Source organism: Peromyscus californicus, unplaced genomic scaffold, assembly GCF_007827085.1.
Source record: "Peromyscus californicus insignis strain IS unplaced genomic scaffold, ASM782708v3 Scaffold_9__1_contigs__length_137607984, whole genome shotgun sequence".
Classification (NCBI taxonomy): domain Eukaryota; kingdom Metazoa; phylum Chordata; class Mammalia; order Rodentia; family Cricetidae; genus Peromyscus; species Peromyscus californicus.
In genome coordinates, this window is record NW_026294617.1 from 41,448,388 (window position 1) to 41,467,782 (window position 19,395).

Below are 19,395 nucleotides of genomic sequence, written 5' to 3' on the forward strand. Positions count from 1 at the left end.
ATAGGGAATTTTAGAAAATTAAACTTGAAAAATATCTCTGGTTTCATAGTACTCCAATGGTGGTTAACAGGAAACCCAAACACATAGCTTTTTATATTACATTATGAAAATTTTGGTGGGAAATTGATATTAAGAATATGCTTTCAAGAAGAGACAAGAACAATGTGAACTGTCCAACTGCTAAGGAAATTTGTTTGAGTGGATGATAGTGGATATCAAATGATTACAATTTTCATGTGACTGTGGATGCATTTTAAAATTTGAAGATGTAACAAATATCAGACATGTTCTTTTAGGTTTTTAAGCTCATGATGGAAAATGTTAGGTATCAGTTTCATAATGAGCCTAGAGAAACAGTTCTTTATGTTTTGGGGAAGTAAGACAACAAAAGGTGTAAAGATGGTCTCATTTCGTTGCTGCAGATTTCTTTCCTTGAAGAAGTAGAGGCTCCTCTCTTGCAGCTCTGTCTGTCATGCTCAGAGGTGACTCTTCCTATTCATGACAATCTTCTGTTAAGTCAACCTTTGATGGAAAATCAGGACTATCTTTCTTTTGTTGACAGAAGTGTCGGGTATTTCAGAAGAAAACCAGACCCCTGCTTCTTGGAGTTTGGGGACCACCTTTGTTCTTGGGTTTAGAAACTGGATTTTAATGGGAGTGACAACAGTCAAGTAGGGTGGTAGTTGAGATGAGTATGTCTGTGACTCAAATGATGACACCACAGTGTTATATCATCTGCGCTGCTTTATATCAACTACGCTGCTGGTGCGCATGCGTCTTGGAGACACTGTGGCTTCTCACAGAACACTCAGAGCTACATCTTTGCTGAGATGCTTGGTGCTTGGCAAGGTTGTGGGAGGAGCTTTTCCTGGATTGGCTCTCTCTAAAGAGCCCTGACAGTCCAACGGTTAAGTGATAGAATGACTTCTGTGCGAAAACTTGGACAGTAAACACTTGGAGCTGTCCATTGTTTTCTTTAATTTCCAATTTATTCTGTACGACTTGGAGGTAATTGGATATTCTGGAAATAGCCAGAACTAAAGACTAAAACAAAAACTTGAACTGATGGCATTGTATTGTGTTTTATTTTTTTATTTTTTGCACTGAACTATGCTAATCCCACATTTGGTCTAATTTCTTTTAATTCATTTTAAAAGAATGTGCTTTATGTAGAAAGCAAGTCATTAAAGTCAGTGAGATAAACTCTACTTTGCCCTTTTTTCTAGGTGAAAAGAAATGGGCTATCTCAAACAGTGAGCCAGGAGGAAAGAAAGAGACAAGAGGTATGTTCCTTGCTTTGAGAGATATGTGGCGTCACTCATACCTTTTGTTTTCATCTACTGTGTGTGCTTGGTCAGTGTTCAGAAACATATTTGTTTTCTTTCTGTGAGCACAGCAAGTTTTGTCCTTGAATGAAGCTTCACACATCTTAGCCCCCAGAACAGAAAAAAAAAAATAGTATAAGGGTCATAATATCATTTGCACTTAAGCAGCGAAGCACCTGGAAGAAATATGTTGAAATACAGATGGTAGATCCTGGAGTTGAAAAAGCCAAAAGCAGAATCTAGTGCTTAAATAAGTCTCTACACAATATACCCTGATGGTGTAGTGCACGCCGTGTGGGGAAAACTGGGAGAAGGAGACATGGACTTATTAATTGCCTTCGAAAAGTTTCTGTGAATTAAGAAGTACACCAAAAATGAGAAAAAAGCCAGATAATAGGACTTTATAACTTGAAATTTAAATGAGTACAGTTTAAAGTTTTGCCCTTTCTTTTTATTTGATTGTTGTTGTTTTGCTCTTTTGAGCCAGGGTTTTTCTATGTAGCCCTGGCTTTCCTGGAACTTACTATGTAGACTTGAACTTACAGAGATCCACTGCTTTTGTGTCCCAAGTGCTGGGATCACAAGTGTGTGCCACCACACCCTGCCTTGCTCATTCTTACAATGTTGTGAAGCTGCCACTTTGTCTCATCTTATGCATCTTAGTATGTTTACATACATGTGCTTTTATATACAGGTAAATTAATTCTGCACAGATACAAAGGTGTCCTTGCCTTACACAAATGACATGGAATAAAGGAAAAATATGTGGGTTCATAATAATGACATTTTTAAGTTTAAAAAAGTTAAAGAATATATCGTAGCACTTGAGGTTGCCCCCAGGTGAAAAATTAACAAATGCATGTTTCTTTTTTTTCACATTTAAAAGACAATAAAACTTAATAAAATCTTATCTTCTCCTTGATTCAATTCCTTTCTCTCTTCTCCAGAGAGAAGTTCAATGACGTATTGTTGTGTATTCCATATACATACACATACATTAAATGTTAGACTGTTTACTTTTTATACTCAACATACATATTTAGGAGTTTATCTGTGATGGTGTATATTCCCTCTGGTCATTGTTTAAGCCTCTGTGTGGTGCTCCATTCTCTGAATGCCTATATCAGTTTTACTAAGGGCTAGCAGAAGTTAGGCCTTTTTTTTTTGCTGTTTATTATGGAATAAATGATATTTCTCTCTTTGTTGACAAATTCAAGGATTTCTCCAAAGTCTTAAGTCTATTAAAACAATCTGTCTTTTACATCTTATGCATTTGAATTTTGCCTATATCTATTGAATTGTAAATATCTTTATTGAGTTTTCTCATACAAATACCATGACAGCTTAAGTCTCATGCTCTAACTCCTTTCTCTTCCTCGGGCGTACCCTTCTTTGCTCTCCAGTGGTTGATGCCTCTTTAGTGATGTAGTCAACCATTACTACCTTAAACTTCTCTGCACTTACCTTTGCATGTGATCTGTTCTGCATAGTTTGGTGTATCTTTAGTCGGTCTTTGTATTTTGGGTGTGATTTACAGAAGCCTTTGTTGTTGGAAATATTTGAAGTCATTCCAAGGCAGAAAATCCATCAACCACCTATATTACCTATTATTTTTATTCAAGGATGGAAAATTTTCATGAGTTTGTTTTATATTTCTTAGGGACAGTTGTGTTGATTGCATAGACTTGTACGAGGTACAGGCTAACTTTTCATGTTCTTACTCTTTAGTTTTTAAATAGTTATGTCAGTTAATTCCTTGGAGCTTAGCTGAGACTAGACCAGAATCTTTATGATCAAGACTCCCAAAACCTTACAGATGTTAAAAGGCAGGCGTGGGGGGCTGGGGGAGGTGGGGGGGTGGGGGGGTAGTGAACAGTTGTTTCTGCTAAATTGATATGCAGGATGTAGCCCAGCCATTGGCAGCTAGGAATTGGCAGCTGGGAATCCACCTGCCTATGTTTGTCCTCCCACCCAGCAATCATCTTCTGTGCTCTTGGGGCAGAGGCTTGAAAGAAACAAGATGTAAAGGTCATGGTACCCAGGCCTGTAAGAATATTTACACTCCCCATCCCCCCACGCCACCAAGAAATTCTCCTAGCATTCTTCATTAGCAGAGAATCTGAATCTGACTTGGTTGAAGAGGTAGACGAATTCTTTACACAGGGCGTTGGTGTCTCCGTAGATGTGGTGTGGCATTTCATCATTCACAGTTATCAGAAACCCCCCCCCACCCCCACCCCCCCCCACCCCCCCACCCCCGCTTTGTCACCAAGGGTCTCTGCCCAGGGTGCTTTGTTCCTCCTTGAGACACTGATGAGAGCAGAGTGGGTGGCTTGTTGAGCAGATGGAATTACTTTCAATTGTACGAGTTATAGAAAAGAATTCCTGTGGCTGCTAAGAACCTTCTAAGGGTAGGTGCGGTCATGCCACACAGTATTTGCTGCTGTTAACTGCAAGTTAGTCATATTAAAACACAGAGAGAAGGAACAAATACAAGAAGGGAGTGAGAGGGGAACTGTTTGTGAGCCAGTGATCATAAATTCTTAGTGTCCCTGAAGCAGTGTGCTTTGAAAGCAGGTCTAGAGGAGGTGACCCCAAAGGTTAATTAGTGTCACAGTGAGATTTTATGACATGCCCTACTTCCTTCCATAGATTGTAGCCTGTGGCAAAGGCATGACCTCGGGATGCCATGGAAAGTCATCCTGGCTCTTTAACTTTTCCTTATGTACAAACAGGGACAGTTCTCAGTTTAGGTACACATGCCTTCCATAAAGACGTGGTTTGGCGATGCATTTCCCATGTCAATCCTATAGACAACAGTGAATGTTGTATTTAATTCTTCAATTAAAGTAATTAACAAAGTACTTATTTTTTCACTTTGCCAGGCCATCTTTGAAGTCATATCCTCTGAACACTCATACTTACTCAGCTTGGAGATCTTGATACGGATGTTTAAAGATTCTAAAGAATTGAGTGACACAATGACTAAAACCGAGAGGCATCACCTTTTCTCCAACATTACAGATGTCTGTGAGGCCAGCAAAAAGTAAGTACTCTTCAGTTTGCCTGTGGCCAGTCTGGGACAGTACTTACCAGGGACACTGTGTCCTCTGACAGAGGAGTGACTGGGGTTAGGAAATCTCTGTCCACACAACTGGCTGGTATCTTCATCTGTGAAGTCAGTTTCAGAATGTGCTGTGAGCTGGTGATTTAGATGTTGAGCATCTGTGTTTACCCCTTGTCTCAGGTCTCCCCAGCCCTTCTCCTTCCCTGCATCTGTTCCTTTGTTTCTTTGTTTACAAGAGCAGGAGCCTGCTCTGGGCTAGCCTGTGACACTTGTCTATTTTAGTAAAAAAGGACAGGCTTCGAGCTTTTATCTTCTGTACAAATAGTTGGGTAGACTGTAACAGTGTTTTTAATTATGTCACTTTGAGTTTTGTCCTGAGAAGTTGATACATTTGTGTAGTACATTTTCATACATTCAAAACTTATTTTCAACATTTTTTCTAGATTTGTTTTTTTTTCATTTAAGTATTTCCACATATACACATATGATATTTGATGGATAAATACCTCAATGTTTAATAATGAAATTTTGTTTATAATTTTATCCTATTTTATTTTTTAATATGTGTATAGGCATGTGTGTAATAGATTCATTTTTTTAAAAATGCTGATGTCACAAAGGGTTATAGGGCAAGAATTCTCTTTATGTACTGCTTGCTGGCCACCTGGAAAGCAGCTAGAACAAACATTTCTTCCTTATGTATCTTTCAAAATAGATTATGATTTGTGCGAGGAAATATACTTTCTCTCCTTTTTATTTAAATGGTAACCCTCTGTGGGTAAACATTCTTCCCCTTAACCCCTTCACTTAAGTTTTACAAGCCATTACACGTCTGTAATTAAAAGTATCTCCCCTTCTAAAAATACTTTTTTATTGCAATTAAGGCTCCGGATTACCGATTGGGCAGCAGTTTTCAGGGAGCAGAGCATGGGGCTGATGATCCTTCTCAGATCTGTCAGTTCAGTAAGGACTGCAGATGCTGTTCCTCTAATCCACTGCACTTTATTTATCCAGTAATGGATATTTCTATAAGGAAAATGCACATCTGTCTACTAGAGTACCGGTGATGTACTTCCTCTCTTTGTTGATGTCCAGGTTTTTCTCTTTTTAGCCTTACTAACCTTTGGCCATCTTCTTGCTATAGAGTACTTCAGGATCATGGTCTATAATTCTTGCTCTAGATCTGGAGTCAGCTGTTTGCCCTAAGAGACTTAGTGTCTTTTGGTGTTTTTGAAGAATTCAGGAGGTGCTCATTGCTGGATGGCTTTTGACTTTCAGTAGATAACCAAAAAACAAAAGGTCCAAATTCAAATCTACGGAACAAGATATACTCAAAAAAGCCTGTAGGTACACCAAGCTCATCAAAATACATGCATTAAATGTGCCATTTTTATATGTCTGTTTAAGCTCCATAAAGCTTACACAGTTTTATCAAACCAAGAAGCCCAGCTTCTCTGTCATTGTCCCAACCACCTGCTCCCTCCTTGTATGGTTAAATTTTAAAAATTACTGAATTTTATTACATTTATTTGGGGTAGGGGTGCAGTGTGCCATAGTGTGTGTGTCAGAGGACAACGTGCAGGAGTTAGTTTTCTCTTTCCACCTTGTGAGTTCAGAGAATTGAACCTGGGTTGTCAGGGTTGGTAGCAAGTGCCCTTAACTATTGAGCCATCTCACTACCCTCCTCTCAAAAGTTACTGTTTATCTTTGTTTTTTAATGTAAATGTGTGTATATACATATAAACACACACACACATATTCTATCTCTTCCCATAGATACTACAAGCATATTCCTTACACTTGACTCAATCTTTCTTTTTTCACTTAATGAGGTGGTCTAGAGGTTGCTCCCTAGTCGTTTATAAAGATATCTATTCTCATTTCTGCCTGCCTGCTTCTCCATTGAGAGGCCGTGTCATGGCTTACTCATGTAACCCTCTGTTTATGGACATAGGCTTTTTTTCAGCCTCACTATGCCCTTTGTGCATATGCTTTGTTGTGTTTTAGTTATTTTATCTTTGGAAAAAATTTGAGGAGGAATTGCAGTATCAAAGGGTGAATGCGTATGCACTTTTGTACTGTATTGCTAAATTCCCCTCAAAGTATTTGAACCACCTTGCATTACCACTAAGAACAGACAACTCCCTGCACCTCCACAGCCTTTCCAGCAGCCTGTCAACAAATCTTTAGATTTTTGTCAATCTGTTAAGCAAGGAGTGTTATCTCAATGTAGTTTTAGCATTTCTCTTAAACTTTTTTTTAAATTAAAACATTCTGGAACATACTATAATCCAACTGATAACTAATGGTATTTTTCAGCACAGTAAGTAGACTGTTTTCAGTAATGAACATAGGATATTAAAGCCTTAGGGTAATAACGAGAGCATTAGTGTGAACTCACATGTTGCTCACAGGATAAGATGTGAGAAATCCATCACCGGGAGAGGGGGGAGGTTTGTCATTGTGAAAATGCCTTAGATTGATGTGCACTTGCATAAACCTAGATGGTGTAGCCTACTACACACCTAAGTGATATTGTAATGTAGATGATATTGGCTATTTCTCCTAGAGCCACGAACAAAACAGAATTAAGTAAGCATAAGAAAAAATAAGACACAGGAAATACATGATACCAGATGCTGCTGCCAGTGTAACATGGCATATGACTTTATAAGCTTTTGTTCTTTTTATTTTTTTATTTTTATTTTAAAGCCCAGGCTGGCCTCGAACTCGTGATCCTCCTGCCTCCGCCTCCTTCAGCAAATCCTATCGGCGTGCGCCACCACAACTGGCAAGCTTTTGTTCTTTAAGTAAAAGAAGTGTAATTTGGTGATAAACATATAAGAAGGAAATGCATGAACTGCTGACATAGTTTTGTCTCTGTCAAATGTTTCTTCTTACTGTTTTTGTACAGATGGCAGCACCTTAGGATTGTTTATAGCAATGTCACCACAAACACGAGTAAAGCATTGCTCTATGACCACATGGCCACTATAAAGTGGTTAGACACTAGGCATTGTTTAGTTTCATTATTTTTTATGAGACTGCCATCTTCTACGTTGTCTATTGTTGACCAAAAGTTCTATGGTGCACCACAGTGCAGTTTTGTGGGTAACATGTAACACAAGCAATCAAAAAAGGAATCTGGAAGTCAAAATTTTCTTGAAAGATTGCTGAATTCAGTAATGTGAGTTTAATTGAGTTATAGGTCTATAATAGGAATAATTATGCAATCAATTAAAAAAAACTTTAGAAGAGCCGGGCGGTGGTGGCGCACGCCTTTAATCCCAGCACTCGGGAGGCAGAGCCAGGCGGATCTCTGTGAGTTCGAGGCCAGCCTGGTCTCCAAAGCGAGTTCCAGGAAAGGCGCAAAGCTACACAGAGAAACCCTGTCTTGAAAAACCAAAAAAAAAAAAAACTTTAGAAGAATGTTTTAAAAATTATTTTTTTCATAATATATTGAGTATAAAGATCCAAAGAGAAGAATTTTAAATGGTTAGATTTTAATTATTTGAAAGATAAAACTTATCAGAACATAAAAGATACGCTGGGGTTATAGCTCAGTTGATACCTGGCATGCATGAGACACTGGGCCCATTCATTCCAAGTAACACATAACCTGGGTATGGTGGCCCACTCCTGCAATCCACCTTTCAAGAGGGGGCAACAAGAGTTAACTTTATCATCGACTACATCTTTAACTTAAGGCTACCTTGAGCTACACGAGACCTGTCTCAAAATAAAAAATAGAAAGCATAAAGAGTAATTACCTTTGTCTAATAGAATTGTTTCTTTAATTTTTGTAGTTTACCTCCTATAACTCATATCACATTTAAATAGTGAGACACAGAAGCCCATAAAAGGAGAAACGAAACAAGTGGCCTGAAATGTGCACCTAAAATACAATAGAGACATTGAACAAATTCATGGCTGACAAGTTTGTATCTAGTTAAACCTGGAATAAGTCAGCTTGTTGAATTATGGATTAAAATTCCATTTTAATTTTAACCATTCACACAGTTTAAATATTTCATGAATTTATTAGAAGGCTTTCATATCTGTAATAACACATAGTACATAGCTATTCTGAACATTAATACTTTAATTTTATTTAAAAAAATAAAACGTAGGGTCTGGAGAGATGGCTCAGGAGATGAAATAACGTTTTACTCTTGCCGAGAACTCAGGTTCAATTCCCGGCATCTACATGGTAGTTTACAGCCACCCATAACTTCGGTTCCAGAGGGTCTAACACCTTCTACTGACTTCCATGTGCACATGCAGGCACAACACTCATACACACAAAATAAATAAATCTAAAATAAAACATTAAAAAACATTTAAAAAAAACCCTAACTGTAGAACTTCTCAGCTTTCATTTCAAAAATAAAACCAGATGTACTTTCATTAGTCACTTATCTACTGTTTCCCTTGGAACACAGTACTCTGATTTGGATAGCTGCCCATGTTGTGTGATCTGTCAAATCTCAACTGAGCCCCTTCTGCTTGATAACCCTGCATTTATATTACAATAATTCCAATTACAAACATTTATTTGATTAAATTTGGAATGTCATTTCATAGATAGCCTTTTAAAAAAGGAGCATGCTTAAAAGACTTGCAGGGCTTTTGTGATGGAGCAGTCACTTGATGAACATCAGGAGTGACTCTTAAGATCTTAAACATGGCACTCATGAAAGGGTCTCAAATGTAAGAAAATGTAAAACCCCAGATAAATGCTCATAACCGACAATGGACAGTGCTGATGAAGCAGAGCATTGTGGATACAGCAACGCCTATCAGCATGATTGTTCTTTTATGTAATGAAATAGATAGCCGTAGGTGATAGCATATTTGGTGTAGATTGAGGTCAGAACATCGTTGACATCCAGGTTGACAGTGTGGCATCTGGTACCCTTTGTGGCACCTCAGGCTCCTCTGTTTGCTGATTAAACACCAGGAGGCCCTTCCATGGGAGAGAGCATTCTCTGCACACAGGCAGCAAGGACAAAGACCATTCTGATTTTAAGTGTATGCATAGGCGCCTGTCAGTGGTGTGTCCCTTTTAGATTCTCTTCGATGTGACAAATCACTCATTTCAGTCACTCTTACAGAGCCTCCTGTTCCGCTAGGCTCAGGGCTACACCACATTTTAGCCAGTGTCTGCCTTGTGGATGCTGGTATTGTGGGGCTGTAGAACAACCCTAGCATGTGTGCTGAGGCACCCCAAAGCCTAACACATGCCTGGAAATGGGAGTGTTTGGGTCACAGTAGAGGTCATGGGCTTAGAGGGCAATATGAGGTCAAAGGAGCGGAGGCTGGGTTTCTACTGTTGGTTGAGGAATTTCATACTTAGCATTTGTATAGGGGGCTAAATGTTTGTGTTGGAAAGAACTATGTAGAACCTGCTGTAGAGAGAAACAACCTATGGTGAGAGACTTGAGGCATCAGTAACATAGTCAACTGTGGTGGGGATATGATAAAACAGAAAGAGGAAGAACTGAAAAGGTGTTTAGGATGTGGATTCTTGAGGACTTGGTAGAAAGAGCAAAGCTTCATTTGCTTCCTAGGTTTTTGCTAACTATGGCTGGAGCTTCTGTAACATTGGAACTTAGTGAGGGAGAAAAGATTCCTGTATGGGACATGTTAAACATGGAAATGTGGCACATGATGAGGTGTCTAGTTGAAAGGTGTTTCCTTAATGCCAGTACTCAGGATGCAGAGGCAGGAAAATCTCTGTGAGTTCAGTTCGAGGCCAGCCTCGTCTACATAGTGAGTGAGTTCTAAGACATCCAGAGCTACATAGTGAGACCCTCTCCCAAAGAAACAAAACAAAAACAAACAAGCAAATAAAAAAAAGAAAGAAAGGAAACCGAGCTAAAGAATTCGTGAATGGCGCTGTAGAATTGAGTCACAAAGGTGGTTCCTATCACTGTGGATTTAAATAACTTATTAACCTTATAGCAGAGGTTTTTAAAGTGGTGATGATGAAACCATATACCTCCAAGGAAATGCATTTTTGAGTAATCCTGTGACTTGCCATTAGTAGATGGGGTCTGGGTGCAATTGGTAATAGTCCTGCACAAATGTGAATGCCTGCATTGAAATTTATAGATGAAGTACAAAGATGAATGTCAGCATTTTGACCCAGAAACACTTGAGGAGGCTGTGGTTGGAGTAAGTGAGCTAGGTAGTATAAGAACTACATAGTGGGTACTGCCTTCCGATCCTTTGGCCCTAGTGAATTTACTTCTCGATAGCATCTTTCTTGGTGCTATGGGCCTGCCAACTGTCTGCGTTCTAACTCATTGTTAAAAGTCTATATGGAGGGAAAGCTAGCCTCCTGTTGACTCTCTATGTGGTCTCTCCTAGAAAGAATGCCACTCTGTTTTCATAGGATGACTAGAGAAAAGTCTAGAAAGGTGTGGTACCAGGATGGCTCTGGGCCAGTCTGTGGACAGTCTTTGACTCTCAACCCTGGATCTACTTTCTTGCACCTTACCTGAGTGAATATCTTGCCTGTGTTTCAAATTTGTGAGATAACTTGACTCATGGTCCTTTTCTCTTTCAAGGATCAATGATGTTCTAAAAGCCTGATATGAAAAATGAAAATAGAAATATTTGATATATTCTTCAATTTAAAAAAATAGGTTTGTGTCATAAATAGAAACCACACATGGCATGTGCTTTGCCTGTTTGTTCCCCTTTAATTCTTGTTTGGGTGTCCATTTAGAATAATGTACATATAACATTGCTATATTAACGGTGTTATTGCTTTATGTCAATTTGCAGTAGAATATGTCCAGTTCTAATTAAGAATTTAAAATACTTCCCTATTAAAGGTTGATACTGTCAGCAAAGGAAATTCACTCATTTGCTGCTAAGTATTAGCCACCCATTTGTGGTCAGAAACTATAAGGTCTAAACAAAGGCTAATTGTGTTAGAAAGTTTTCTGCAAAATGAAAATTAGATGAGTCTTTGATGTTTTATATGTAATATATTTTTACCTCCAATTCTGTGCTTTCATTTTCAACATTATGTCATTGTGTGCAATTATTTGCATCCTATAAAAGAGGTAGTGGAAGAACTTTGTAAGTGGAAAAAGCTATTTCTTTTTTTCCCATTAAAGAAATTGAAACATCCGATTTCTTCGGAAAGCCATATGAAGCAAAAACTGTCTGTCTCCTGCAGCGTGCCGTCAGAATGCCCTTCAATATGCTTTTGTGTCCTGGGGAGATGATTTTTTCCTGGCATATAATGAGCAGCTGACCCCAACTCTTCTAGATCCCGCTTTGTTTAGGGAGTAAACTATGATAACAGTAAACACAGGAAACAATACTTACCTGATTTGCTTGTCCATTTAAATCAAGTTATATTAAAATTAAGATATCAAGGGACATTAAATACTATTGTTAAGTACACATGCCTTATGAAATTGCTTAATAGTACCAAAAATGGCGTTTTGTTCAAATAATGGCACAGCCTATGTGTACTCTGAAATATGTTTTCTATTTGGTATTAAAATTCTAAACTTTAGTGCATTAACCAAATAACAGTAAACCTCCCAAAGTCTTTAATGGCATTAATATTAGCATTTCACCCTTTTATCTGATTCATGCAGCTAACTTCTAAAAGAAAAGCACATTAAATGCAACTAGGCCAGAGAATACAGAACTCTTTAGATCAAGGAACCTGTTTAGTTTTTGCCCTGAAGTAATGGCTGTTCTGGAATTCCTTGTTAGCAAATGTTCCTTCTTTACTCAACATGTAATATAATTTACCAGGGATTCTTTGGAAAGGAAGCCCATTGCTCCGCTTGCCTTTAGTAAACAGATAAACTGTGTTTTCCTTTCCTTTTCTTTCCTAAAACCAATTTCTCCAGCAGACACTGCACAGACAGAAGCATAGAAGTCATTCATTCTTTGTGACCTTTATTGGCTTTTTCCCCACCTGGAGACAGCTGCCCAAGGAGTTTATTTGAAATTCTCTGCAAGCCTCTCACACCAATGTGTGGGAAGTGACAAAAGAAGAAATAGGTAGTCATCTCAAGCAGAAAAATAAGGGCTACTCAAGTCTCCATGGATGCAGTCCGTCTAGTTAAGAATTTGGAAACCGGGTGGAGAGCTGAGGGTTTGCAAAACTGGCCAGCAGATGCTGCTGAGTAGAAACGGGTAACTGGAAACACATACTCATTCTGAAATCCTGGTGAAGATGGTGTGGGCCATCAACTAGCAAACTCACTGGGACTGGGACGGGCACCAGCAGTGGTATTTTGGGCCAAGCTGGGTGCTCAGAAACTATTTCAGGCAACTCAAAAAGCTTAAATTGAAATTGGCAGTAAAAGAAGCCGAGAAATAGCCAGCCCTAAAGCCAGAATAATCCTCTTGAGGCCTGCTTACATTTAGTACTCTTTCCTCTGAAAAGGGCGGAAGTAGGGGAAGTTGAGGTGAAAGTATGAGTGATTGAAGATGGGAACTTCCTGAAAGACTAAGAAGTGCTCACACCTTGGACCCATCTTTGATTCTACATGATGCTCCTCTGGACCTCAATGACAAGGAAAAAAATAGGTGAACACCGGGATGGATGGCGCAGGCCCAGGTGTGGACTTAGGATCTTATGACAGTGGAGACTTGTCATTCTTCTCCTAGGGCACCTCTAGCCAGGTACCTGTGGACCCTTGACCTGCCCCCCCCTTTTTTGTCAAGTCATAATTAGCATAATATAGGTTTGATACCATTCTACAAACTTCAATAGTATTTATGTTCAAATATATTATTACTATTATCAGTATTTGCAGGTAGCAGCATGTTGAAAATTATAGTTCCTACACGTAACCCTCAAATTTCAAAGATACATTCATTTTAGTAAAATGTTAGGCAAGGGCTTATTGATTCTAAATTCTAAAAAGGTTTTCCTCCCCCCCCTTTCTACAATTAACCTTTTGTGAATTGTTTTGATAATTAAAAATTACATGCAAAGTCTTTAGGACAACACCATGTAAGCAATCATACAACAATTCCTTTTCAAATATTTTTAAATACTTTCAAACATTTATTTAGTAGTGTGGGAGGCATGTGTATGTGTGTGGGGGTGGGTATGCATGCCACAGCCTGTGTATGGAGGTCAGAGAACAACTTGTGTAAGGAGTCTCTTCTTTCCTTCAAGGGATGGACCTTAGGTACTCAGGTCACCAGTCTTGGAGGGAAGCATGCTTACCCATGGAGGTATCCTAAATATGTCTGGATTTTGTTTTTCCAGCTTTGTAAAAATATTATATATTTAATTGCCTCTGCTAGCATTGGTCCAGAACAAGGCTTAAAAGTAGGCTTAAACTAGAGTCATCTGGAAGAGAGAACCTTAACTGAGGAACTGCCTCCATAACATTGGCCTGTGAGCATATCTGTGGGATATTTTCTTGATTAATAATCTATATGGGAAGGCCCAGCCCACTGTGGTCAGGGCCACCCTAAGGCAGGGTTGTATAAGCAGTTCAAGTCATCCAAAAACAGTCCTTCATGGCCTCTGCTTCAGCTCCTGTCCACAGATTCCTGCCCTGATTTCCCTCAGTGATGGACTGTGATGTGGATGTGTAAGCCAATAAACCCTTTCCTTCCCCGAGTTGCTTTAGTCAGTATTTTATCACACCAACAGAGATCTGAACCTAGGAGAGTAGTGATGGGTCACAGCATATGATCAAAGCCAAAGCAAATGGAGGCTATTGTAATCATACAGGATACATTAACTAGGATTTAGTGGGCAACTAAAACCTGGTGTTTTCCATGTAAATGGTAAGGTCTTCTTCATACCAATGTTTGGCAAAGGCCCGGGCATGCTCCAGCTGCCAACTGGTCTGTTGCGATGACCTTTATGTGGGCATTTGGGACTATACCTCCCCTTCACCTTTATGCATTGCCTGCATAAGCCCATGAGTTCTGAGTTGTCACACAGAGATTTAAGTTCAGATAAAGATACCAGTTGGAGCCCACTACACTGTTAGCAATTTAGTTTCACCGAGACCAAGCTTAAACTGGAGGAGAAATCTGTGGAAAAAGAAACAATGGATGGGGTTTAGTTGCAGTATTTCATCTGCCTTCCATTTGCAGCTGTGGATTTTGAACCATTTCATGGACTTTTTTTTTTATTTGACTCCGCCAGTTGTGACTAAAGCAAGCAAGACCACCCAGTTTTTTTTGGCAATGGAAAAGATCTTAATGTAAACTTGATGGTCTAGCCAAGTTAAATCTAGCACTTGGTTTAAGCACAACAGGGATGGTGGGTAAATGAAGTTGCAAAGGCAAGCTGTTGTGAGTGTTCTAGTTGTTTGCTTCTAAACTGTTGTGTGTTCATTGTAAGCATCGAAGTGTGAGTTTTCCATATCTCAACACCAATAGTTTCTTCTGACTGGATCCTTTTAGAATACTATCAAGTACCATCATTTTCTGTTTCCAAGTAAAGATGTTGAGCCCAAACTAATTATGTGAATCTACTTAAACTCATTGCTTAAATTTTATTTTTAAAAAAAGTGAGGTTTTTGATTCTTCAGATGTGTTTACCCTGGACAACCTATCAAAAATAACACGTGTAGAAGGTAAGAATTTTATCTGGCCGGACCATGGTGGCACACGCTTGTAATCCCAGTACTTGGGAGGCAGAGGCAGACAGATCTCCGAGTTTGAGGCCAGCCTGATCTACAGAGCAAGTTCCAGGACAGCCAGGGCTATACAGAGAAAGCCTGTCTCGAAAAACGAAAGAGTTTAGTCTAAAGAACTGAAGTTCAGGGACTGGAGAGATGGCTCAGTGGTTGAAAGCAGCAGCTGCTCTTCCAAAGGACCGGGGTTCAATTCCCAGCACCCACATGGCAGCTCACAACTGTCTGTAACTCCAATTCCAGGGGATCTGACACTCTCACACAGACATACATGCAGGCAAAACACCAATCACTGCTCATAAAATAAAAATAAATTATTTTTTTGAAAAAAGAACTAAAGTTCCCTTTAGGGTTCAAGGGAACACACACACACACACACACACACACACACACACACACACACACACACGGAAAATCACTATGATTTGCTCTTTTTGGCATCCATCCTCCAGTGGAGAATTGTAAATGCTTTTCTTATATCTGAATGGCTTTGACCTCTTCAAATATGTAGACCTTACAAGCCAAGGCATTGTGTGCTCTGTGACATGCTGGTTTCATTACCCTGTTATATCTTCATGGCCACTGTAAGCAAGGGTGGTTGTCCATTGTCTTTACTAGAAACTGTCTCTGAATGTGGTCCTTCCCCATTGCAGTGCTATAGTATAATCTGAATATAAGCAAATAGATTGTACAAGTGTCTGGCAGTTTGTAGTTCACTGTATTAAAAAGGCATCTCAATAGCTTATGTTAAATTCCTTCAACTTCTTCACCACTGAGTGGAGGAAGAAAAGAAAAATGTATGTTTGGAAAGTGAGGACTTAATTCAGATTTATAATTTTCTGATACTCAGTATGAAAAATATATTTCCAAAATAAACTTTAGTAGAAAAGTTTGAAAGCCTCCCAGGATTTAAGTGAATGGATTCTTTAACTCTTAAGTTACCACTTATGTAAATATTGAGCAATCCGTGGTCAGATTTTATTTTAATTTTTTAAGATCTCAGCTTTGTGTAAAAATCTGTGAAAATACAATTTCCCTTAAAAATTTAAAGATTCTTTTTCTGTATTCTAGGAGGAGAGATGAATAATATCTTAAGTATCAACTCAGCATATTATTACCATTCTCTACAATTTTCCAGGATCTAGATTAAATCATTGTATGTCTAGGAGAATATTCTGAGTGGCTCATATGTTTAGCGAATGTCTTTAGGTATGGATCTTAACAGGGCCTTTATCTTCTCAGTGTTTTCTTTGGATTTCCAAAAGGTTTCGGGAAATGACTTGGGCTTCCAAAAAAACTTTGTGGAAAGGTTCCATGGAAATGTCAAGATTGGCTGAGATTGACCCTGTCACTTGTGGGGATTCAGACAAAGGTCTCCTTGTAACTAGCAAACTGCCTTTGTATTGGGAGTTCATTGGAATGTCTTTTCTGCAGAGGGGACCCATCTGGAGAAGCAGAACAGGGCACAATAGCAGTATTTGTGCTTGCCTGTGGAAGGACCCTGCTTCCCGTTCTCTGTGTCTTGTGTGCCTCTTGATGCACATTTGCTTATGCAGACACAGGTCTGCACTTGTGTGAGCATGTGGAGCCCCTGAAGAATATGCTGGAAATTGCCTTCCTCAACTCTCCATCCCACAACTTGAAATTTTACCTGACTGCATTTCATTGAAAAAACAAAACCAAACCATAAGTTATTACGGCACTAAATTACTTTATTAGATGTCTCTAACATTAAGTTAAAGGTCTTTTAGGAGTAATAATTTTTTTATATGCTGTCTGTCACAGATTTAGCTGTCTTGTCTTTAATTCTGGAACAACTGATACTTTGGGGCAAGTTTTAAGACGTTCTCATTCTGAGGGAAGGAATGGTTTGCCTCGGCTGTGTTAGACCCACCCCAGGATTTGAACCTTTCCCCTTTATCCTTTACCTTTTCCCTCCTTCTTGGCCAGTATCTATAGTTCTATAGAACTCCCTCTGTGATCAGAATGAAGTTGGCTTGCACTGCCATGGCACCCTTACTAATTTATTCATAGATTCACAGATTGAGAGCTCTCTCAGCACTGTTTTTGGACCAATTTTGGAATTGTTTTGGACAATTCTATTTGTTATGAACTATCCTTGAAAAATATTTCATTAAGATTCAAAACTCTCTTTCTGGGCATTGGTGCTGCACGCCTTTGATCCTAGCACTTGGGAGGGAGAGGGAGGTGGATTTCTGTGAATTCCAGGCCAGCCTGGTCTACAGAGCTAGTTCTAGGACAGCCAAGGCTACACAAAGATGCCCTGTCTCAAAAAAAAAAAAAAAATTAAATAAGTAAATGAAAAGATTCAAAACTCTCTCCTCTTACAAGTTGTTGAGCAAAACATATGAAGAAAAATTGCATTTTTTTTCTGTATTCTTTAGGGATGTACAGTGAAGAAACACTTGCCTTTGCCCGTTTTATTTAGCTTTTGTGGCATTAACTAATTCCCAACTTCACAGACTGGCTTTTGTTACTCATATCTCTTTTCCTGATAACAGAGGGAACAAGGAATCTCAATCTCATCCCTGAGTCTGTCACTTCCCCCTCTGCCTATCAGCCGTTGAGTGAGTTCTCCCTCAGTGAGAGCTGATATTTATCGGAATAACCACAGGATTAAAAGCCATGGCTTTTAGGTCTTTGCTGAGGCAGCATTATCACCAGCTCCCACTGAAGAATTCCAAATTACTGCTAGTGCCTGCCTTTGCTCAGCTGTAAATTCTTCCAGTGGAATGTGGTTCAGAAAGTGACCCTCACAGAGATGGGATACGCAAACTTTACCTAAGGCTCATGTATGTATTATGTTAGGGTCTGAAAGTGGCGGGAGCCTTGGGGATCTTTTAAAGAATATAGCTATATGTATCACTATAGTATTTTTAAAATTTGGGACAGATGAGCTTGAGGCAGTAAATAATCTCTTAATACAATGGTTCTCAACCTTCCTAATGCTGTGACCCTTTAATACAGGTTCTCATGTTGTGGTGACCACCCCCCACCACCACCACCACAAAATTGTTTCGTTACTACTTCATAACTAATTTTGCTACTGTTATGAATTGTAATATAAATATCTGATATGCAGGATATCTGAAACGTGACCCCTGTGAAAATATCGTTCGACCCCCAAAGGGATCGTAACCCACAAGTTGAGAACCACTGTCCTAATAGCAGATAACTCTGAAAATTATTTTCTGAGAGTGAACATCAAAGTTCTAAAAAGCAGGTGGAAAGGGTGCTTTGTAGGCAAGTCAGAGGGCTTTGCACTTTCTTCTAGGAAAATACAACATAATATTTTGATAATTTTAGTTAATGGGTTTCTTTGAAAAGACCTGGCATTGACTTGTGCACAAAGTCTGAATTCATGAAAATTTGCACCAGCCAGAACTGCTTTTGACCTAGTTGTGGGGCCTGCATTTCCCTTCGTGTGCTCCTCCTCAGGGGCTGGCTCAGCATTCTCCCATCTGGAGGAAGTTCCTCCATTTTACAACTCCAGGAACAGTAGTGTAGAGGCTCTGCCTTTGACCACTCAAAATGATAATTGTATGCATGAAAAATTCAGATTCTATTGTGGACGATGCAGTGAGAAGTCCCTAATAAAGCAGCTTCTGTTATAGCTTTCAGAGATGCACAGGCAGAGAGTGTATGCACAATGCTGGTGACTTTGCTTTTAATTCTATCAGATAGCCAGAGTTTTAAATGAAAAATAATACCAAGTATCCTTTTCTCCATTCTTCTACCCTCCAAATATGCTGGCACTTTCTATTCTTTTCTCTGTAAGAACTTAAAGAGATTATTTATTATTAGTGTGTGTGTGTGTGTGTGTGTGTGTGTGTGTGTGTGTGTGAGAGAGAGAGAGAGAGAGAGAGAGAGAGAGAGAGAGAGAGAGAGAGAGAGAGAGAGAGAGGATGCCATGGTGCATATCTGAATGTTAGCAGATAGCAGTTCTCTGTTCTCTCCTCCAGCTTTACATGGGCTGAGAGGAATTGAACTTAGATCATCAGGCCTGCATGGTTGGTGGCACATGCCTTTACCCACTGAGCTATCTCACGGGCCCCACTTTAGGAACTTGTCATGAATAGCTATACATTGCTAATAGTCATTTCTGTAGGTATAGGACTCTTTTAAGCATTATATCTTTTTCTTTCATAACGTATTTAGACGATGAGATTTTTTTTCTTAAGAATTATCTGTTTTTGCACCTACTATAGGCCCAGGCCCTAGAAATACAAGAGTAAACATAATAGACAGAATGCCCATTCTTGTGACTTGGTGAGATAAGCATGCATGGAACAGATGCCAGAGAGACAGGGAGCCCCTCAAAGCCAAGGCCACA

The 19,395-nt window shown here is 39.2% G+C and overlaps 1 protein-coding gene across 1 annotated transcript in view; it reads left to right on the top strand.

The window, feature by feature from the left end:
* Arhgef26 (Rho guanine nucleotide exchange factor 26) overlaps nucleotides 1-19,395 on the top strand; it is a 113,569-nt gene that overhangs the window by 26,906 nt on the left and 67,268 nt on the right. Inside the window, exons 4-5 of the mRNA XM_052730988.1 lie at nucleotides 1,227-1,283; nucleotides 4,211-4,371. Coding sequence (XP_052586948.1) covers nucleotides 1,227-1,283; nucleotides 4,211-4,371 — 218 coding nt within the window. The remainder of the gene's footprint in view (nucleotides 1-1,226; nucleotides 1,284-4,210; nucleotides 4,372-19,395) is intronic.